General features: G+C 39.9%; 1 protein-coding gene across 4 annotated transcripts in view; it reads right to left on the bottom strand.

The window, feature by feature from the left end:
* Positions 1-799: 799 nt before the first annotated feature.
* Positions 800-23,744, bottom strand: part of kif19 (kinesin family member 19) — a 42,094-nt gene continuing 19,149 nt past the window's right edge. For 3 of the 4 annotated variants that reach the window (XM_084937303.1, XM_084937304.1, XM_084937301.1), the window contains 18 exons: positions 21,166-21,276; positions 20,953-21,040; positions 20,212-20,348; positions 13,964-14,089; positions 13,666-13,860; positions 11,571-11,717; positions 11,345-11,467; positions 11,019-11,175; positions 10,753-10,927; positions 10,190-10,388; positions 9,773-10,043; positions 9,401-9,525; positions 9,135-9,298; positions 8,923-9,028; positions 8,328-8,451; positions 7,534-7,922; positions 7,064-7,232; positions 800-6,766 (listed from right to left, as the gene is read on the bottom strand). In XM_084937303.1, the coding sequence (XP_084793429.1) occupies positions 6,639-6,766; positions 7,064-7,232; positions 7,534-7,922; positions 8,328-8,451; positions 8,923-9,028; positions 9,135-9,298; positions 9,401-9,525; positions 9,773-10,043; positions 10,190-10,388; positions 10,753-10,927; positions 11,019-11,175; positions 11,345-11,467; positions 11,571-11,717; positions 13,666-13,860; positions 13,964-14,089; positions 20,212-20,348; positions 20,953-21,040; positions 21,166-21,276 (2,934 nt within the window). In that variant the 3' untranslated portion in view covers positions 800-6,638. The remainder of the gene's footprint in view (positions 6,767-7,063; positions 7,233-7,533; positions 7,923-8,327; positions 8,452-8,922; positions 9,029-9,134; positions 9,299-9,400; positions 9,526-9,772; positions 10,044-10,189; positions 10,389-10,752; positions 10,928-11,018; positions 11,176-11,344; positions 11,468-11,570; positions 11,718-13,665; positions 13,861-13,963; positions 14,090-20,211; positions 20,349-20,952; positions 21,041-21,165; positions 21,277-23,744) is intronic. The other variant, XM_084937302.1, reaches the window with a different exon arrangement.

Below are 23,744 nucleotides of genomic sequence, written 5' to 3'. Positions count from 1 at the left end.
ACTGCAATTTAAATGGTCAACCATGGCCTTCGCGCCCCCCCTACTGGACATATGTGAATATTACACAAGATAGACGAGTGTTACAGATGTAACAGACTTTGCAGGCAAAGGAAACGCACAACAAAAACACATGCTTTGTTTTTTGGATACTTCGGTTAAATTTATTTAGGTACAAATTAAAAAAAATTTACAAAATAAAGAATAGAAAGTTGCAATTATGAAAACAATATGAATGAAAAAATAATAATGGAAAAGGCAACAGTTAAATAATTAATTGAAACAGCCAGGTAATTTGCAAAAAACATTGTGTGGTACTATCCTGTGTATCTACACAACCATGACACTTAAAGAGTATTGTGGGTAAGAAAAGGCAGAGACCTTTAAGTTTGAAGAGCACAATGATCAAGATGATTAAGTTTTCTTTTTTCTTAAATTTCAGTGTGTCATGTTGAAACAAACTCACTACGAAAAACATTGATGTTGAAACCTTTTTACTGCAGGCCATTACTCTTTTTTTTGTTTTTAAACATCGGCATTTGTTTAATATTGTCTCCTAATCTTTTGTCCCATATCCATACTTTCCCTTGGATTCTTATGTATCTTCTGTGAGGCTCGTTAACACCAACCGTTCACTGTTCATAATAAGCACTGAACATTACAGAGCCATTGCACTGATAACAAAGCAACATAAGCACAGTCTTGCATTTATAATGAGCTTGATATGTTCCTGACACGACGATACCACAAGTGATTCAGCACAACAGCGAGCTAAAGAGGAAACACTTGACCCTCAGCACCATCACAGTGAGACCTCTTTAAATATTTTTATTGTGAAGCACAAATAACAATCACAAATTGTCCCATAGACTGACATTGCTTCCTTTTTACAGTTTTGGCATCAAAAAAAGGGAAAAACAAAGCAAACAACAACAATAGCAACAAAAAACAAAACAAACCCAAACAACAAAAACAGGAAAAAACAAAACGTACCAAAAAGGGCGGTCAAAAAAAAAACAAACCCCTCCTCCCTACACCTTTCCCTTATCCCAGAGTGCTATCAGCTTATTTTAAGCAATGGTGAAGTCCACATAATAACTCTCATTTGTTCATAATTTCCAGGTGCTCAATGAGCGGCCTCCAAATCTGATCGAAGTCCTCCAGTTTGTCATTTATAATGTAGCGGATCCTTTCCAGATGAAGAGTATCTGTCAATACTGAAATCCAGGCTTTCAAGGAGGGCAATTCTTTTCCCTTCCATAGGAGGAGAATCAGTCTCTTTGCACACATCAGGCCATAGGACAGGAGGGGGATCTGTGTGCTCTTAAGTTTTTTAGATTGTCCCGATAGTCCAATAAGAATCAAAATGGGGTCAGGGTCTAACTGCACATCAAAAAGTTTGGAAAAAAAAGAAAAAACTGAAGCCCAAAAACTCTGTAATCTGGTACACATTACAAAACTGTGAAGCAGATCAGCTTCTGCACATTGACATTTATCACAGATGGGTGACGTTTCAGGAAATATTCGATGTAATCTGGTCTTCGAGTAGTGCAATCTGTGCAAAATTTTAAACTAAATTAACCTATGTCGGGCGTTGATAGAGCAAGAATTAACATAACGTAGCCCTTTAGTCCAGATATCATTATGAATTTCTGACCCTAATTCCTTTTCCCAAGCTGATTTTATTTTACCTGTATCCTTCTGCCGGAGTGACTGTAATATCTCATATATAGAAGCAACCGCATGCTTTTCTGTTATACAATCCGCCAGGCATTGGTCAAGCTTACCTGGAGTTGCAAACTCAAATTGTTGTAGTTGGGACCTTACATAGCTCCTTATTTGAAGGTATCTAAAAAAAATCACAGGCTAGTAAATTGTACTTCTCCTTAAGCTGTTGAAATGAAGCAAAAGAGCCCTGAAAATACAGGTGTCCCACATTTCGCAACCCCATTTCCTTCCAGCGATCAAATGTCCCATCTAAAACTGAGGGTTTGAATGCAGGATTAGCTGTAATAGGTGTCAAAAGCGAGAAGGCTCTGAGTCTATACTCTTTCACGATCTGTCGCCAGATTTGAATTGTATTGTGAATAACTGGATTACAGTTGTAGTATGTATTTTTAAAACGAACAGGAGACAATGCAATTGCACCAAGAGAATAAGGCATACAGTCCTCTTGCTCCATGTCCAACCAACTTCCCATTATAACTGTATCATCTAGCCAATAAGCTATGTATTGCATATTAGCTGCGAAGTAGTAATTTTTAAAGTCTGGTAAGGCTAGGCCACCATGTATTTTCTCTTTACAAAGGTGGGCCTTTTTTATCCTGTGGCTCTTGTAGTTCCAGATAAAAGGGAGAAGGACTGAATCCAATTTTTGAAAAAATGTAGCATTTAGATACACAGGGATATTTTGAAACAGATATAGGAGTTGGGGGAGACAAATCATTTTGATCGCATTCACCCTACCTATCATGGAAAGTGGGAGTGATTTCCAAAATTCAACCTCGTTTTTAAATGTATCCAGAATTCTCACAAAATTGGCTTCATATCTATTGTTACTAGCACCTTAGGGATTGAGTCTAATGGTCTGGTTACAAACAGCAGAATATCGTCAGCATACAGTGAGATCTTATTAGAGGTGTATCCTGTATTATAGCCATGTATTTCTTTATGTTTCCGAATTGTTTCTGCCAACGGCTCTAATGCGAGGTCAAACAATAAAGGGCTCAGCGCACATCCTTGTCTTGTGCCACGAAATAGCTTAATTGGTTCGGAAAGGGTATTGTTTGTGAGTATTCTGGCACACGGATTACTATATAACAATTGAATCCAGGAAACAAATTTAGGTCCAACTCCGAACTTACTTAATACTGCATATAGATATGACCATTCGACACAGTCAAAGGCCTTTTCTGCATCAAGGCTCAGTATCACTAGGTCTTTATCTGGATCCCTAGAGGAATAAATAATGTCAAAAAGACGTCTCAGGTTATAAGACGCATGTCTTGCTGGGATAAACCCTGTTTGATCTGGGTGAACCAGTTTACCTATAAGTCTCCTGGCTAAAGACTTGGCCAGTATTTTCTGATCTGTGTTCAATAAAGAGATTGGTCGGTAAGAACTCACCAATTCTGGGTCCTTTCCTTTCTTTGGAATGAGAGTCACAGTTGCTTCATTCAGAGTCTGTGGGAGTGCACCATCTTTCAAGGCCATATTAAACATTTTCAGCAAATATGGGGTTAGTAAACTGCTAAACTTTTTATAAAACTCATTACATAGACCATCAGGTCCTGGGCTCTTCCCGTTTTTCAGGGAGCGTATGATATTAATCAGTTCTGGACATGTTAAATCTGCATCTAGAAGTGTCCTGTCCTTTTGTGCCAATGTGGGCAAGTTACATTTGCTTAGAAAATCCTGCATAATTTCAGGAAGTGCATTACACTGAGATGTATATAACTGTTCATAAAACTGTCTAAAAGCAGTGTTAATATCCTTATAAGAATTAATCAACAACCCTGAGTCTGACCTGATTGCATGAATAGCCCTATCACTTTCTCTCTTCCTTAGATGCCTGGCCAGTAATTTATGTGGCTTATCGCCAAATTCAAAATAGGTCTGCTTAACATACATGAAAGCCCTGGAAATTTTATCTGAGAGTAAGTTATTGAGTTTATACTTCAGAGCTGATATTTTACTATGTAGCTGTACAGATGGTTGTCTGGCATTCAGAGTCCAATTTTTGTATTTGAACCTCCAACTGTATGCGTTCCATGTTATTACGTTTTTTCTCAGACGACTGAAAAGAAATTACACAGCCTCTAACATATGCTTTAAACATCTCCCACAATAACAGATGTGATACATCATCTTTGTCATTCATCTCAAAAAACAACTTGATCTGTTCTTCCAGATAATTGCAGAATGTTTTCCTCGTAAGAAGTTGAGGGTCTAATCGCCAGTGTTTATAATTACCACCTGATTCCAGTAAATTTAGTGAAATAGACACTGGGCTATGATCTGATATAAGGATATTATGATATTTACTACTCTGGACTCCATGTAACAGTTTACTATCTAATAGAAAGTAGTCTATACGGGAGTACGTATTATGAACCCCAGAGTGAAAGGAATATTCCCTTCCGGTTGCATTCAACGTTCTCCAAACATCCACAAGACCCAAATTATCAATAAACGATTTCAGAAACCTAGAAGCATTCGATGGCGCAATTCTCTGAGCTGACGACCTGTCTAGATAGGTATCTAAAACTAAATTAAAGTCTCCCCCAAGTATCAAGTTTGTAGTTGAAATATCCGGGATTAAGCTAAACATTTTTCTAAAAAACTCTGGGTCATCCCTGTTCGGGCCATAGACATTCAGCAATGTGATTGGTATAGACTGAATTTCTCCTACCACCATGATATATCTCCCCTCCTTATCTGCCAGGGTCGATTTATGTATGAATGGCACATTTTTACAAATAATTATTGCTGTACCCCTTGCCTTTGCGGAAAACCTTGAGTGATAAACCTGCCCTGTCCACTTAGCTGTAATCCTGCAATGTGCATCATTTTTAAGATGGGTCTCCTGCAAGAAAATAACATCTGATCTCAATGACTTTAGGTATGCCAACACCTTACCACGTTTTATTGGTTCATTGATGCCATTCACATTCCAAGAGCAAAAGGTTACAAGCCCTCTCCTGTTCACCCCATCATTTCCATCACCATCTATTGAGGCCATATTGTTAGTGATTTATGTGTATTGTCCCATATTGACTAGAACATTTTCTACCATAGCACCTTCCCACCCAACAACCCCACCCACGAAAATACAAAATAAACACAGCAGAAATAATAAAAAAGAAAAACAAAACAAACAAACAACAAAAAACCCCCACATACACCTAGGTCATAGCAGGGAGGGGAGCCTGCCATCCTCCCAACAAGACCACGCGTACTTCCAACCATCCTCTGTCGCAACCTCCGACATAACAAGTGCCCTGTGTAGCTCCATAAAGACATTAAGCATAGACCAGATATCACAAAAATTAGGATCAGAAGGTACATTATCGTCACTATTAAACAAAACAATACAGTTATTCAAAAACAAGTTAAAGGGTGTCTAACTACCAGCCTTTAAAACCAAGTATGAGACCGCAACATGTAACATCATTAACAAGTATAACGTTACTAACATATGCCTTTAACCGCAGGCTACCCGGATTATTGACTCTTAGGTACACAAAGACAAAAAAAAAAAACAACCTGTCTATAGTAAAGTGCTAGATGTCACCTGCGTAGAGGTTCTTCGCGTTCTGGGTGGTGTATTGTGGCATTATCTGCCCTTATCTCACGTGGGATAGGATCCAGTGATCCTCCGTTATCCACGTCTCCAATGAGGCGTTCTGCATACTGTCGTGCTTTTTCCGGGTCAGTAAAAAAAATTCTCAACACCGTCGTGAGACACTCGTAGTTTGGCTGGGTAAAGAAGTCCGTATTTGACTCCCGGTTTGTCGCGTAGCATCCTCCTCACAGCGGTGAACGTAGCTCGGCGCTTTGCCACCTCAGGTGGCAGGTCCCGGAAAATCTGAATCCGCCGGCCACAAAATGTTATATCCCGGGTGCCCATGACTTTCTTCATGATGTCCTCATAGGTGTGGCAGTAGTGAACTCTTACAATAAGATGTCGAGGTGGTTCGTTATCTCCGGGCTTCTTTCTCAAAGCTCTGTGGGCTCTGTCAATCACAGGTGTCTCGTCCAGTCCAAGCGCTTCTTTTAACAGCCTCCCTGCAAACTCCCTGGCATTCTGCCCGTCCTCTTTGCCTTCTTTCACCCCTACCACTCTTAGGTTCTGACGCTTCGAGCGTCCCTCGAGGTCGAGGCATTTTTCAGAAAGCGATGTCACTTGCCCACGGAGCGTCTCAACTTTGTTCTCCAACCCCCGTATTGCATCGGATGAGCCGCTAGCCGTGTTGGCTAGCTCTTGCAGCGTATGGCCATGTGACTCTATCTCGTTCCTTAGCGTTGTTATGGCTTTGTCATTCTCGGCTTTCAAGCTGGCTATCTCCCCTCTTAATACAGCTGTGACTTCTGAGATCTTATTTTCAATTTTCTCACAAATTTCAACCTTAACACCTGCCAGTTCAGAGCGGAGTGCCGCAATAGCCCCCAACACTATATTGTCTGTGCTCGTGACGGTTCCGCTGGCGTCTTTACTGTGGCCGGAGGCTTCACTCGGGCCTTCCCCGTCCGGCGTGTCCAACTTTGGCAAAACTTTTTTGGGCATTTCCAACTGGTGTGTAGACACCCAGCCACTTTATCAGACAGTAGTTTAAGTTACCTTCGGTTACTGCGTATAATTACGGTCTATTTGGAGTTTTAGGATCGAAATTAAGCGGAGCTACTGCCGTGTCAACCTCACCCACTCATCGCCAAAACCGCATCACAGTGAGACCTGTGTGAAATTATCCAGCTCAATGTTGTTACAAATTTTGCGTAGTGACAGTCACTGAAGGATTAATTCTTTTTTTTTTTTATTGAGGCTGCATGCTGTCAGATCTCTGATAACAAGATGGTTCGGCCTCCAGGCTCAGCTGGGTTTGGTGTTAATGCTGGTGTTGGGAGTCGCGGCCAGTGTAAGCTCAGTGTCTGCGTATACGCTGGGCGCCCGCGCCTGTGTTTGTTATGTAGAGGAGGGGCTGGGGCTGCCGTAGTTGGGGTGCTCGCTTCAGGTTATTCATATTGGTTGTAGAGGACTCAGCATTTGAGCCTATGGAAAGAGAGGGAACAACAGAATGAATGCTCAGTACAGTGATGATGAAAGGTGAAAGAGGAATGATACTTGAAGATTGGAGACACATGAACATGAGTTATTTAAAGGCTATGTGTATGTATAATGTCATGTATATACCTGAGGGGTGTAATCATGTGAAGCTGAGCAGTAGAAAATACGCTTTACATGTTTTGCATATTATAAAATGTACATAAGGAGGTTTCTCAGATTGTGCTCGGCAGTGTTACAACTTTAAGGAAGACCATCTCCTCACAGGCAGTGAAATTGGTTTACCTGTTTGCTGGCTGCTGTGGGGAGGCCTGACTTTGGCGAGAGGAGGGACCCCTCGGTACTGGGGGCGTAGCATAGGGGCCTGGGGTTGAACATTAATGTGGAGATGAGGGTCTGATGTGCTGTCCAGAGGGCGAAACCTCTGAGCTGTGCTCGTCTTGGTTTGAGGTACCTGGAAGTTAGATGAAGAACACTAATAGACTCATCTTCCAAGACACACGGCATACGCCCATACCAATGACATATATGTAGTGACATAGTACACAGAGGGAATAACTCTAATATACAGTCTATAGTACCAACCTGCTGGCTTAAATCCTTATAAGACAAATGATTACCACAAAAGAAGCCACCCCAGACCAGTCATATTAGTCCTCTTGTTAACACAGACTACTGATAATCTACAGACATCAACATTATGTGACACCTTTCACGTGTCTTGTGGCAGTTTGAAAAGAAAGCCAAATACTAACCGCTTGACCTGTGACCTCGAAAGAGCGTGAGCGTCTCTTTTTGCGACGGCCTTCAAAGTCTGCCTCGCGAGGCGTTTGGTTCTTGTTGAGCACCTGCCGGTTACGTGGGCGTGTCCAGGTCACATGCAAACCAGGTCCCTCCCCGGTGCTGCTGGACAGGTTATCGTCTGAAGTGGCGTGTCTCAGCTCGGGGCTGGGCTGCCTGACGCGCCTCATTGGCAAACCTCTAGGGGGAGCTTCGCTTAAAGATAGGCTGCTCTTCTGCTTCTTGGGGTCCAGGGGAGATGGTGCAGGAGGTAACCGCAAGACATCCACCTCGAGCGCTTTGGAGCGCCGACGTGCTGCTTTTACTGCAATGTTCTGGACCCCCTTTAAAATCTGCTGCCGTTCTGTGGAGACACAGGTAATTTCTTTTATTTTTAATCTCCATTCACACAACAGAAAGAAAGCTAGTTAACAGAGAAACACTACTTTTCCCCATTAGCACTGATTTAATTGTTATAACTGAAAATCAATTGCTCATATTAAACATGAAGGAGATCTGCAGAATATTTCTTGTGTCCTGCTTCAAAAAATACACTTCTAGGTCACCGTGAAATCTGAAGGCTTCATCCTGAGCACTGATGCAAAGTGCTTTAAAAAAATCTTACATCATGGAAACAAACAATCATCAAACTCAAGGGTTTATTGATTTTCTGTTACCTTGCATTTAAATACTCCCCTGTATTTAAACTGTAGATAAAAACCCTGTTAAAATTCCCCAAAGTTCATATGTCCTCATTTGAATATCGTACCATTTATTGAGAGGGGGATATCGGCCCCTGCCTCGCTGCTCTCAGGTGATGAGTCCAGGTGGCTGCTGACACTGTGGCTGAGATGGCTGTAACTCAGAAAGCTCTCAGGAGCCAGAGGCTGCAGCTGCAGACGTGAGATGCAGAGTGCCACATTACAATATGACATTCACTGTGGTACTTTGCTTTCAGTCGGTCTGTCTGAGTGTCAGTGAGGATTAATCAATTCTATGGCTCTCCAAAATGAAATTTTAATTCTGAATGGGGCTCTGGTGGACTCTGGTGAACATAACTTTATCTTGCCAATGAATCACATCTCTCAGATGCATTTACACAGGAAAAAATAATGAGCTGGAGGTGATGAAACAAAGATGTAATTCTTTGGTAAGCTTAGCAAAAAAAAGCCTGAACATAGGAGTCAATAGTGAACATTTTATTATGGACAGGCGAATGTTGAAAAACAAAGGGATTAATAGAGTGAAGTATCTCTGAGAGTGAAATTCAAATACGAAGCCATGTGAAGAGAAGCTCTTCTGCATTTTCTCACAGCTGATAAAGCAAAATGAACAAAACCAGATGGTATTATAGTTGTACTTACCTCTCTGTTGCCCTTCCCATTTATGTGGATGGGAGGTGGGGTCATTACTGCTGAATTTTTCATTTGCCTGGCATGAGGGCTGCTCTTGAAAACTCTGTTATTGTCCCTAAAGCCGGGAATAAGAGAACAAAACTGAGAACCTACAGTATGTATCCAGACAGTGTAACGAGTTAAAAAGCTTTAAGGCACACATGAAAAAGATGTCCTCTTACAGATCAGGTTCAGGCAGAATGGGAGGCAGGGTATGTCTGCGTAATTTGGCTTGACCTCGCCTGTTATCTGAGCACATCTTACGTATGCTCTCCTGGTCTGAATCTATGTCCTGCATGTTGTCACGACCGTGAGAAGGCAAGGCGATTTTAGGTAGCGAGACCTCCTGGAAGTAAGCACATAGGAGTTAGTTGTACCTTGTGTTCTTCTAGGCTTAATACTACTATAGTATCACTTAGTTTCGACTTTACGTGTCAGCTGTGGTTACCTTGATGGTCTGCCTGATTGTCACCTTTTCTAGGCCAATTGCTTTCTCCAGTTTCCTATCATCTAGTTCCCTCATGTACATATCATACAGCTCCTGGAGGTGTGGAGGTACGGGCAGACTGTGGTCTGTAACACGGAGGATAATTCATGTCTTTAAAGCAGGAAATAATTTAATAAAAAAAAACAAATCAAAAACAACTGATGAGCTCCTTCATGATTATTCAATTGTCTAATTGTCTGGTGCAAAGTAACCTCATTTCACTTCATTGATATTCAACTGTAAAGGGCCTAATAACCCAGTTAGCAGTGCTATATGTATTTAGATGATCTTTGTTTTTAACAAACTTTGGAGTCATAATGCTCACATACTCACCATCAATGAACTGTCTCTGCTGCTGAATAATTTCGTCACACAAGTGTCTGTGCTGTTCAAAACGCTGCACCACAAAGTTTTTCTGTCGGATCACGTTGTCTTTGAGCAGAGCGTGGGACTGCATCTCTGCGTTCTCAATCTCCAGCTCGTGGACCTTACAGAGAAGTCCTAGGACCTCGCGTTGCTCCTCTGAGCTAACCCGCCGCGGCAGCAGCTCCTCCAAGCGCCGGGCCTGATCCCGAAGCTCCAGAAACCTACGCTCAAGCAACGCCTTTAAACAAAAGGTATAAAGGCACATTTTAAAAAGCAGACTGTATTTCAGACACTAAAAATATTATGTATGCACTACAGTCAAAGGTTTTATAAGAACGATTCTGTTTTCTGCTATTTTTTCTAGTTGTAGACAGACATTCCCACCTTCTCCTTGTGAATCTTTTTCTGTTCAGCCATGAGTGCAACCAGATTTTCTCGAGCTATTGCCACCTCCTGAGTCTCCGTGGTGTCTGGAGGAGACTCTGAGGAATCAGAGTCCTTCTCGCTTTCATCCTTATTGACACTTTCCTTCCTCCTCTCCGCACGCCACTTTCTCCTGCGCCTGCTGCGCTCCTGTTCCCAGCTAAGAGAAGAAAATTACACATGGTCACTGACAGAGACAATAATATCTGGTTAATGAAGGCACATTTGAAAGTACATAGTTGAAAAAGTCTTCTGGTTTTAAAAAAAAAATATGCGGCCAATAAAATTCATTATTACATTTGATTTATGTTGTTTTTTTGTTTTTTGATCAGACTTACAATAATTTATATTTATATAATCCACAAACACTGACACTTTCAGGCAACTTTAAGCACGACAAAGACATGCTGTGGTTTTCAACATATTATCAAATAGCTGGATTTAATAATGTTACAAAGAGATATACAGGATAAATACTGTTGGATAAAGAAGGGAGAAACATGACAAAAATGCTTGACACTGACTCTGTAATAGTTAAAAGATTGTTAGAGGTGGCAATCTGGATCTCCATGTTGTTGTTTTCCAGCTCCATCAGGCTCTTCCTGATCTGCATCTGTTGGCGGAAGGCATCCAGAAGCTGCTCCCTCAACAGATCCATCTCCTCTCGACTCTGCTGGCTGGAGTGGGCCTGGACCTCTGCTACAAGGGAAGGGATGGAGATTAGACTCAAAGAGCTCAAAAAGCAGGTATTTTTCAAATATTAAAGTCAGCTGTGAGTGCGAGACCTTACCCTGAACATTGCGGATGTCAGCTCGGTCAGAATTGAGCTGCCGACTCGCCTGTTCGGCAATCTTCTTTTTCAGCCTCTCGATCTCGCAGCGCAGGTCTGAGATGATATTGGTGTACTGAGCAATGTGGTATGACACATTTATCATGTTCTTCTTCACCTAAAGGACAAAGATGAAAAAGAATACTTGAGATATACTTTGGATATATGAATTATACAATAGAAGTTGGATTTCTAACTGCAGAAAGTTGAGTTGAAGCTACAATAATTTATTTAACTTCTGCTAGAGAGTGAAGCAACACTGAGACATAAAATATTACTCAGCTCACCCGTGTTCGAATACTTTTGGCACGGTCTGCATATGTCAGCGTGTTACGAGACTCCTCAAAAGCTACAGAGGCAGGGCTAATATGGGCTATCATGACCGTTCGGCTGTTTCCGCCCAAGGAGTCCTTTTGTTTAAAAAAAAAAAGAATGATAAATATAAATACACACACAAAAAACATCTAAATCATCAACACAGTTGGTCCCATATAAACCTTTAGAGGACTGTACCTTCAGGAGACGAGTCAACTTGCTGTCTCGATAGTTGACATACTTGTTACCATTTTTGTCACTCAGGGCGTTAATGCAGTTGCCCAAAGCCAGGAGGGAACGGTTGATGTGGGCCCCTTCCTTCAAACGCTGTCCTCTATTTTGAGTCTGATAAAATAAAATAAAAATGGATGAGTAATGAGAAAACTTCAAATATGCTTTTAAAAAAGGAAAATATTCCCCCTTTTCTTTTACTGCTCTGAAGGTGATTTAAGTAATATAATAATAATGATAATAATAATAATAATAATGATAATATAACAGTAATATTATGATAACACTTACTTTTGGGTGGCACTGACAAAAAAACCTGAATAAGTATCAACAGATTAACACAGTTTAAACCTTTTAAATTAATAAGTTATACTAAATAGAGGATTCATTAATGATGGTGATATTTGAGCTATGTTTTCACAGGCTTTACAGCCCCCGGACACCAGGGGAGTGTCAACATTAGTAAGCTATTGTTGGCTGTTTCTTTCGGTGGTGTAGTTGACATGTTTCCACTCCTGACCAATAGATGGCATTAGCTCCAATGCTTGGTCCATCTAGTACTAAAATAACACAACCTCACCTTTTGCTAACTACATGGATGCCTCTTGTTTACAGGGAGAGAAAATGTTCTTTGCAGCTTCATGTGACTAACACCTGTGAGGTATGCTGTTGGGAGATTTTGAGTTTTGTGTCATGTTTATTTTGTAGCTTCATTTAAAGGAAGAAGAGCTTATGAGTTGTACAACTGCAGAATAGGGAGTGAGAATATGTGCTGTGACAGTTAAACGCCTACACCCTGTTTCAACGTAAACCAGCTAACGGTTTCTCCTTTTAAGGAGTTGTTATCAGTTCTATACATGCCACACCTAATGTTGTGAAAGCTGTTTGAGTATAAAATAAAGGAGGTACTGACGCCCCGCGCGATTGCTCCGTGACACATCTAGTGCACACGTTAGTGCAGAACAGATTGTGTCGGGACTTCGCCCATGTACATGCAATATCTTTGAGTCTGTGTTTCTTGCCTCCTAAGAGTTTTCTCCTCACATATGCTCAGCCTTGTAATGCGCAACTCATCAATATTATGCCTTTGAATCATTCAAATAGTCTCCATGGCAAATAAGAGCTCTCACAGCCTGACCGCATGATTATCTCATGGTGAAGAACAACAAGCCTGTGGTAAAATGAGCATCAGTGACAAGCTATTGAAATGAAGGAATAAAGCAGTCTCAACCTGAACAACTGCCAAAAAGAAAAAAACAACTGAACAAATACTTGAGTTTTTCTCACTTAACTGCTTGCAAAGAGAAGGTCAAGGTGATAATAGAACCCAGAAAATGAACTGGCTCGCAGATTCTCTTCATCGCTGTACTGACAAATACCAGTGTGACAATACTAAAAAGAAATTCCATGGACTGCTCTTCGCTTTTATATCTGTCATTCTTATTTTCCCTGTAAAGAATGTGCTTTAATATGTCATCTTCCAATTCTTTATTTTGTGTTAGTTTTCTGTAGAAATATCTAGAACATTTTTCATAAATTCCTGGAAAACAGTGTTGTCTAAAAAAAGAAAAAAAAGTGCAGACATCAGATTTCATTTATGAAAAGAAATGAGTTGTGATACCATTAACACAGTTACGGGATTCATGTTTCTGACCACCTGTCAAATTTAAGTCCACTATGAACTGTTTTTGACTCTACTTAGGTAGAGGTTGCAGGTATCGTGTCACAAATATATGTTAAAATGAAAAAACAAAAGCTGGTGGCCACTGGTGGACATATCCTACTGGATCAAGGGACTCAGATTATATTATAAGTCTCCTAAGATTTATGGTAACCTCCATCCTCTGAAGAAATCATTCATTGTTCCCCATGGAGACACGACTCGTGGAGCAAACCCTTGTACTGTATACAGACACATCACATTAGCCACAGCCTTGAAACTTGACTTCGGTGGGTAAGCACTTGATAAAAGTAGCTTCACCCACACTCACTCCCTCTGAATAAATATAAGTATATATGTATATGTGTGTGTATATATATATATATATATATGTACACACACCTGTGCTGCTCGTTCGGAGCCAGCGAGGTCAATCATGAAGAGGCGTGCAAAGCGGACCTCCTGCAGAACGTCACGACAGCGGCTCTGCTGTTTGACAGCTACTTGCAGCACAGCGTGGGAGCGAGATGACGTCTGATTGGCGGCTGTTGGCTCCTGGGTGCGCTGTTTGTTGCCCTTCATGAGGAGCTCCATGATCTAGAAAAACACAGGTGTGAGTCATTTCTGGTCTTTGTAATTTCTGAGTGTTTTGATTGAAATAAATGGGTCATGTAGTGCTTGGAAAGGTAAACTGACTCACCTCTTGAGCATTGATGGTGGACACCTCTGTGATTCCAGCAACCTGAATAAATCCCTTAGAATCTTCTCTTAGGTCTAAGAAGCCTGAGGATGGATTCAGCAGGTCACGGATCATCTCATTGTAGATCTAATAACAAACAGAATATATATATAAATATATATGAATGGACCTGCAATAAAGATCAAAAAGCTAGGTTACAGACACACATTAACTGCGAAAATGCTTACATCCATGGAAAAGGCTTCATTCAGCCTTTCAGGCCTCCTGCATAGACTGAAACCTGGTACAAAAACATCAAGTGCTACATTTTCAGCAACTTGTCATTAAGTAACTTCTACTTGTTGGGTGGCAAGCTGTCATCAAATTAACATCAGTGCGCTTTTTCATGAAAGCAGAATTGAAGTGACTTCTCTGAACTGACAGTAATGGCATGAGCGTGAAGGCCCACAGCCACATAAAAACCCAGTGTAGGAAGTTACATCCTGGAAAGTGACCACTGGACGACAATCTGCCAGTGGGTTGGAAATGTTAAAGATGCTTTTTATTTGTCGAGCAGACGAACCCACAAACGCTAACAAGAGGATGCTTTTACTGCCACTGACAGCTGGGTGGTTGTTCCGTTATTTTTTCCATTGGTACACTATGATTGCTGGTGATGTTTAAACAAGCCCGAGTGTACAGCAGCTCTGAGAGGTTCTACTGAATCATAGTGGTACTTTGAGCTAAATGTTAAAATACACTCATGGTAAACGTGCTAGAATCACTGTTAGTGCTCTGCACAAGACACAGCTAAGATATACGTTCACAAAAGTGTTGAATAAATTTAACACTTGACAAGATGATGGCTTTAAAAGAAAATAATGGAATGATTAAAGATTGCTGGATAGTCAGAAATATTACAGTGTAATACATCAAAGCTAGCAAAGAGGATACAAAAACAACTGTCAGTGCAAACTATCGCAAAATCTACTTAAATAAATACCAACAATCAGCCTAATGCTGTCATGATATTAGAAATGTAATTGCTAGTGAGACTACCAGCTGAATTAATGATTCTTGATACGCAATTTGACACCAAAACAAAGTGATTATTACATGTACTTCAACACAAACGTCTTGATTAAAACGTTACGCTGTTGCCAGTTACTTTAGGATAACAGCACAAAGTACTTCCATGCCCAACAGTGTCCACCTGTCTTCATCAAAGGTATCCTAAATATTAGTTCTGTTGATCTCTGGTGACCTACAACAGCTTTCAATCCGAGTAAGTAACATGTCTGGAAAAGTCTAATACTAACATGGTGCCAAGTAAACTGAAAAGGCTTTTGGAAATCAGACATCATTCATAAAGAAACCCATTTCGTAAGAGAACTGGCTTTATATTCTGAACCTTCAGATGGACAAAATAGTAGTTAGTTATTTGGACAAAAGCAGCTGCCAGAAACCAGCTTGCAGAGTTTGCCATCCTTAGAGGCTCACTAATGTAGCTAAAAAGGTTTCTCTTTCCATTAAGGTTTCTAAATCTGCCAAAACCCACAAACCAGAATAAACATGAACAAAAAAGGAGGACGGCTGTGTGCATGTGAATGGTACAGAATGGCTGAAGGTGTCCTTTTATCAGTACAGGCTATATTTATGTGCTCTGTGCACATGTTTAAGAGATTGCACATGTGAAAGAGATTGTGATCGGAACAAGGAAAGGAACAGATGTGTGCACTTCGCTCAGTAAGGCTATAAAATGGCGTTTAAACTCTTTGTGGTGAGGCAGCAACGATAACAGATTGCTCCCTGGAAACAGCAAACACACATGTCACGCACACACTTGTTTCAGGATTCATCCCGATGACTTCAATACAGGTCAGAGAGCATCCAGACTCAGCGACTAGGCTTCCTAATAGGAACATTTTAACTTCCACCCACCCAGAGCGCTACTAAAAGCTAGGCTTCAATAACATTGTCAGTCACTGAACATAATGATAGAGTCTGGCACTGAAAACACAAAATGTAATTTTGATGTCAGATGCAAAGCCCACTCTGAGAGGTTAGATTTGTATCCAACAAGTACATCTATTGTGCTCTTTTCATTTTTCATATTCATTTTTCATCTCTCTGTTTGTATTCCTCATTTTGTTTTCTTTTGCCTGGAGCTTTTCCTTTTTGTTTTCTTCTCCAAATTTCTTTTCTTTCCTGACAGCCTGAACATTTCTGAATAAATCTGACATTTATTTGTATTTTTGTGCTGCCATCTTTTGCAGATCTTGTTGCAAAACTATAACAGATAAATTGTTCACTTAAAATCATAAAAATAACCTCAATGACACAGTTACTTTCAAAGATTCTTTTCATGTTTACTTAAAACAGAAAAAACCCAAACCAACAAAAACATTCAAATATCTTGCTAAATGACGTGGTGAAAATTGTAATTAGATCTCTTGAATGCTTACTGTAAGGCTATATTGTTTTTGTATTTTCAAAGTGAGGAAAAGCCTAAATGACCTCTTGAAGCCTGTAGCTATACTAATTCACACCAGCCAGGATAAGTTTCTTCTGTCAGAGTCAAGTGAACCAGCTCTATTGTACCCAGGGCTATTAAGGCTTTTGTTGCTGAACACACAGAGTGAGCTGTACCTGCTTGTCAATAATGAGGTGTGGAACACAGCCAACAGTGAAACCGCCATCCTCAGCCTGTGGTTTTATCTGTGGTTCATCATCCACTGAGAAAGGCAAAGGTAAGAAACACCTAAAAGTACTGAACCTTTCTATATAAAGGCACATGTAAATCCAGTACCCAAGAATAGTTTCCAGTTACTGTTGTCAATTTATAGCAATGTGCTGAAGTAATGATGACAAGAGACAAGGATGGCATGGACTGAGCAATGGTCTCTACAATCGACCCCCGCCTATTCGCAGTTCAGTATTCGCAGAATTTTTTCGTAGGGCATATCTAAAATATTTGCTAATCATTTTAATTTTATTTTTGTGACTAAATCAATTTTTATGATAGAAAAATGATTTACTAATTTTCAAATATTCATATTAATGTAAACACAGCAAAATATCAATAAAATGTCGAAATTCCAAACACAAAGCTCCCGGGAAAGAAAATGCAGCTTGGGAAGCTGAAATATATCAGCATTTTAAGAGAGGGACTCAAGTATTTGAGGATTTCAGCTATTCACGGGAGCTTGTGGTCCCTACCCCCTGTAAATACCGGGGGTCGACTGTACTATTATTCCCTTGTAATGTATTCAAATCACAATTCAGTCTAACTTAAAAAACAAACTTGAACTAATAGCCCCAAAACAGGAAAATCACTTAAAAAAATTCATTCCAAAATTCAAATAAATTATTTAATTGTTTGCATCAGTACTTCACCTAAATGTAGTTAAACTCAAAAGCTAATTAGGAGGTAATCAGCATCACAAAAGCACATTTTGTATGTATATTGCCACAGGATAAATAATTAGTCAGACGTCGACACTGTTATTAAAATATAATTGCTCAGTAACTTTCGTTCACTCAGAAGCAAACGCATATTTGTTTTTTAATAACATTTAATTGAATTTTAATAGAATATCTACATAGGCATACCCAAGCCCATTTTCAGGAAACCATCAAACCTGTGCTCTAGTGCAAAACTGTTCAAAACTCATGCGAGTTTATTAGGTTAAAAAATATTTTTTTATGAATCAAATAAGTTAGCACAGCTGAAAACTAAACAACCTCTAAACATTGTACTACTTGAGCGGCTTCAGCATTTGTATGTTATTACAGTCTAAAATTGTCCCCCAAAAAAACAGTAAAACTCAAACTTTTAAGAAATAGAGACAAATTTATGTGGAAAAACTGCCACAAAAACTAAATGCAATGGTGTGTACTACTCCAGTGAGATAACAACACAGACTAAATCTAACCAACACAGAAAGAGAGCTGGGAGTTTCCAGTACAACTGAGAAAGACATGTATGTACATAAAAGTTTCTAGTTTGACAAACAGGCGCCTCACAGGTCCTCAATCAGCAGATTCATTAAAAGATGCCCACAAAACACGCTAACAGTGAAGAGACGACTCCTGGAAGAAATATCTGAGTCTTAAAAATGATGCTGCATATCTGAGACTAAGCAATATAAAAATAAAATAAAATGAAAAATAAAACCTAGACACTGAGCATAAGAAGATTAAAAAACCCTGCAGAGACAGGCTGATCAAAATGAGATCTCTTTGGGTGAAAAAACAAACAAACCCCAAAACAATTTGTGAACAGAAGAATAAATAAAAAGACCCAAACTACAACTTCCTCTGTAAAAACTATTTAGAAAAGAAATTGTTTGCTTTTATTTTCTCTGCACGTTCGGTGAACAGAACAGCCACCACGTCCCTTTTTAAGTGCCCATCAACCAATTCAGTTCATGGGAGCTGTTTCAGGAAGGAATGAAATGTGTCCAGATGACCTAAACTGAATGCCAGTTATAATTTCTATTCACACTGCAAATCATGTGATTAAGTTTGAGTTTTCATGAAAATTTTCTGGATGATCCTGAACTTTATAAATAAAGAAAGATAACACAGTAAATGGGAGAAAATAGTTTTTGAACATTTCAGAGATTTCTCAGCCCTTCAATGCATTTGATGTTGTTACAAAAAGCCACATTTCCAACAATAAGAATCATTCGAAGATGCAAAACATACAGGCCAGTAACATACACTTATTAGTGCTTCAACATATACTAGTCGAAACCCCCCAAACAAAACACAAAAACAAATAGGCAATGCAAGCTTTAAGTCATGACTGCATTTTCTGTTAGTACAACATTTTAATCTCTTAAATACCCAAACATATTCTGTCAGTAGTTTTCAGTTGTGATCAACTGGTTTCAGTCAGTGGCGGGATTGATGTGTTTACTGAACACAAATGAACTCTCTTGTACAGTCCAGAATCAATCAGTTTATTGTATTTTCAAGCCAATGCTCTCCAAACACAAAAGAACAGTGTACACACAACACTGTCATCAGTGCCACCATGCCGTGACTGACTGAAATTGGCTAAGGCTGAGCTACTGGCATGCTGGATGCTGACATGAGTGTCCAAGCTGTTCCTGCAGCCTTGCATATCCATGAGAGTACTATCACAGATCTGATTCCTCTTGACGAAAATCGGAGTGGTGAGCGGTACCAAGCTGAGGTGTTAGATAGAGCTTGACCATTATAATGGTGGGACTCATATCCCTGGGGCTGATACGTTTACATTTACTGAAATATCAGAATCAGCTTTTATAACAACAGATAAATGAAAATATTTAAAAGTCAAAAGTCAAAACACCCTTCAATCCTGAGTGTTCACGCTGTATAATTTGTCCAGCAAAGGGTACTTTAAAACTTCCCTGTAGGCGACACCTTTCGCCAGAAACACAACAATTAGTTGATCTGAGGAGAGTCGGCCAGAACTTAAATAAGTTATTCCCAAGCTGTTGTGACAAAAAAACAAACAAGATAATATGACAATGCAGTTCACAAACTATCTTAGCAAGGATTCATAAATTTCTATGCACATCACAGGTTCAGGAAATCCTTTTAAGTTTCATGTGTTTGACAGAAACAAAAAATATCAGCTCATACATTGAAGTTTTAAATCTTCAAATATTGCTATCAGTCTTAAAAATCCTACATCAGGTGGATCTGGAAACTTGCTTAGTTCAGGTGCTGATGGGTGACTGCTTGTATCACTTCCAGAGGTCACCTCATTTGAAATGTTTTGTATATTTATACTGCATATACTATATGTGCATATATTATAAGTTCAATTGCATAATATAAAAATGTATCTAACAATCTTATTCTCTCTCTCTCTACTGGGCTGCAGATAAGGATGTGCCCAGCTCACTTCAGATGTGACATGGATGCCAGAAAAAAGTAAAGCGATAGCTGTATCTGCCTACTACGGGCATTAATTAACAACATCAAATGTTACAAGAACAGTGTGAAGGTGGAACCCCCCCCCCCCCCCCCCCCCCAAAATAAAAAAGACAAAACCAAAAAACAAAATCCCATTTGAACAGTAGACAGAACCAGCGATGGATATCTAATGTTCATACCTCAAGAAATTAGTGGTAATTACTGAGTGAGCAATCAGAGTAATGGATCTAACATTTTGGGTCTCACTGCAGAGCAATTAGATGTGTCATTACTTGAGAGTTCGTGATAAGAATACAGGTCTAGAGAGAAATTCTTTTAAAAATGAAAATCCTTACTTCCAGATAGGACATGGACACACTGTACAGCATATCATCACTGGTCTCCTCAATGGCACGGAACAGGTCATTCAGAGTTCGAACATAGATGCCTGGCTCCTTGTCAGTCCCTAACATGGTGTATGTCTTTCCACAACCTGAAAACAAAATATAATACCTCTTATAGACCCAGTCTTAACCACGTAGTGAGCACCCAGTGACGGACAAAATTAGCTACAGAGGTGAATTCGTGAAAAAACATTTCAAAGTATAAATAAATGCCAATCATTTGCTCCTAACCTGTTAACTTTGTAGTTTCAATGAGGAAACAACATGCATACACGTGAGTGGCTACAACCTCTGTGCTTACTTTCCACAAGAGGAGGCCAAGAGTAGAGCTTGTGTGCGAGAAATGGCCAGGCAGAAGGCAAAAAATGAAAGCAAGAGAAAGGTGGGAAACTTGATGGAGCAATGGCTCTCTACTAGTCTTTGACAGCCTGTGACTACTCACTGGAAATGTGGGATGCAGAGCATGACTCATTTTCTAATCAGGCCTTTGCTAAAATCAAAAGTGAAACAGGTGTTAATAAGATGTCTACCTTTTCCCAAGAGCTTGCTGAATAGCTCTCTGGCTCAGGCTGACAACAGGTCAGGAGGGTTGCACATGTAATTAGTGTATGATACACCTATGAGCACTGAGACTGAGTACTAAGAAATATACTTGGTTCTTGTTCAATGCACATACACTCGCACAAAACAAACCTGTGGGTCCATAGGCAAACACAGTGGCATTGTAGCCTGATATAAGGCCCTCAATTAGGCCTTTTGTTGTTGCCCGGTACACTTCCTCCTGTATAGGGAGGAGAAAATAAAGGGTTCAGGTCATACATAAACAGCTGCACATCAATATGAATACAGTGCAAGATTTGCTTAAATTTATTTATTTTTTGTTTTTTTCTTTAACTCCTGACAAACCTGACTAGCAGAGAAGTCAAATGCTACATCAAACATGTAAGTCTTCTCCCTCGAGCGATTGGCACGCAAGATGTCGTCTGGGTCCTCCATGGGGTCCATCAGAACCACCATCTAATGATGAAGAAAATGGTTAAGATACAGGAAAAGAAGGCAAGGGGCTAAACAGTATTGACATCAGCGAGGCCATTGAACTTAGTAATGTGTTTGTTGTGTAGACAGTATGGTTTACTTTTAATAACAGTGGAAAGATGTGCTAATGAGCAAATGGGCTCTCTATTCAGTGACATTAGGTCCAGCTTGAAAGTGTGGCAAAGATAAATGACAAGAAGGTCAGCTGAAAGGCTACTGAAGCGTATTTCTGCTGGGATTAGATGGATGACTGTTCACTAATCATTACAATAAGTGCAGGAAAAAAAAATATAAACGACCGCTCAGTTTCCAGGACTAGCTAACACAAAATAAAGATATGTCTCTTTGTGGCAGATCACTGCAGATGCAAGTTTCTGTTGAGCCCCTTACTGTGCTGTACATCTGGAAAAACGAGAGAGCCATTTGCTTGATGTCCCCCTTCAGGCCAATGAGATGAGCTCCAGTACCTACTTAATGATCATAAAACACCATGCTCCAAGTGTGTCCATTTGGATTTATTTTACTACATTTATGTCTTCTAGTAGGTTTTAACATACTACGGTTTTACCACAGATGGTATTTTAATATATTCAGATCCAAATTAAAGAGGCATGTACAAAAAAAAACAAAACAAGAAAGTACGTCTAACAAAGAAAAGCAGTGTCACATGAAAGCAAAGAAAGGAAGGGAAAAGCAATTGTGCAACTTCACTTTTGTGCACCTTTGAGCCTAAATGTTAAAAGTAAAAACTTTAGTTAGTATAACTTCTTCCACCTATATATTATTAAAGTTAATGGTAAGAAATTGCATGTGAAAAATGAAAATGCCAGCGGAAGCTATTTCCTCCAGGAAATGAAAGCCACTTCTTGTGACAAATACAGTCCCCTCTACACTCATTTCACAGCTTGTATGTAGAATATGCATTTATGGAAATGGGAATCCACTCAGGCCATCTGTCTGAATCATGGTCATAGAACATAATGACCCAAAAAGCAGCTCACATGGCAAAGACAGTCATGCAGTAAAGAGACAAACTTCAGTTTTTTAGGGAGAAAATTGGAAACATTGGTGTTAAAAATATGCTTTTGTACATGTGACAGCCACGGTGGCAGATATTACACTGAATGTGAATAAGCACTGAAATGTCACATTCTTCTAATTGTTCGGTTTGACAAAACTAGTCCATTATCACTAGTAAATCACATCTCTGAAAAAGAATATTTCAGAAACAATGCAGAAACAGAACATCACGACATCAGGAAAAATATATTACAATAAGGATGACAAATCTCGGGCTCAGAGTGGTTCCAACTGACTTGGTGTGATTGTACACAGCTGAAGGAAAATTAGTTTTCTCACAGTATTGTAGGTTTGAATCTTGTGCAACTGACCTGGGAGAAAAATTAATAAAAACAGAGAGCACTTAAGTTTATTTTAGATATGACCATGGGGGGGCTAGGGGTTTGTCAGCTGACCAGCTCCTTTCAGCAGTGGGCCTTGAGAGTCCTCTGAGGCTTGAAGCACCCGGCTTGTTTGATGACCCCCCCCAACCCCACCAACCACTGAACCGCTCACTTTGAAGCCTCTCAATTGAAATTCAAGAGAGGGTGGTGGGTTCCACTTTTAATAAACTGGGAACAACAGATGAAGGTGGGGAGCATGGCAGGCTTACACAGGTTGCAATCAGAAAAGAGGGGGGACAAAGAGGAGAGTGAAGTATTAAGAAAAAGAAAGAGTAAACATCGAAGGCATACAACTATTTGTTCTTTGAATTTATATCGTTACCTTTTCAGTTAGTATTTTTTCTATGGCATACACGTGAAGAAGATTAATGCCCCAATGTCCTTTCGACACAAAGATAACATGTCCAGCAACTGATGCCCATTCTTCCTCTTTCCCTAACTTCCTCCGTCTCCTGTAGCACCCAGATACAATGACGTACAAGCTCTGATCGCATTTCATAGAAAAGACACTGAACAACGTAGTACTTCTCTTAGGTGCTCTTAAGCCACTTAGTCTCAGTCAATGTGATGACCTTCACAGACAATGTGAGTGTAGTCAGAAGAATTATTCTGGCAAAGAGCAGCAAAGACACAAAAAGTGTGTAATTGAACATCTAATAATAAAATAAATGTATCAAAGTGGTCAGGAGCAAAAGAGGCCATGCCAGTTGTAGTTACACCCAAGTGAGGGAGTGTTTTTGCCCACCTCTTAAGAGAAACCACTAGTCCCAGCGGTGACAAGAGGTGTAGGCAGGAAGGCCCGGGATGGACAGTCAGGCAAACAATAGTGACCCTTTCTGGCATTAACCTATTGTGACCATGGTAAAATGTAACTTTAACTCTAGATAGATGTTGTCAACCACAATTCCTCTTTCAGTCATCTTTCTATGATCTGAACTACACCTGCCACAACATAGAAGGGAGTGAGGGAAAATAAAAATTTTAGTT

Source organism: Perissodus microlepis, chromosome 8 (assembly GCF_051167445.1).
Source record: "Perissodus microlepis isolate ML-2025 ecotype Zambia chromosome 8, ASM5116744v1, whole genome shotgun sequence".
In the NCBI taxonomy this organism is placed as follows: Eukaryota; Metazoa; Chordata; class Actinopteri; order Cichliformes; family Cichlidae; genus Perissodus; species Perissodus microlepis.
The sequence above is the reverse complement of the archived record's forward strand: the minus strand, read 5'-3'. Positions and strand labels throughout refer to the sequence as shown.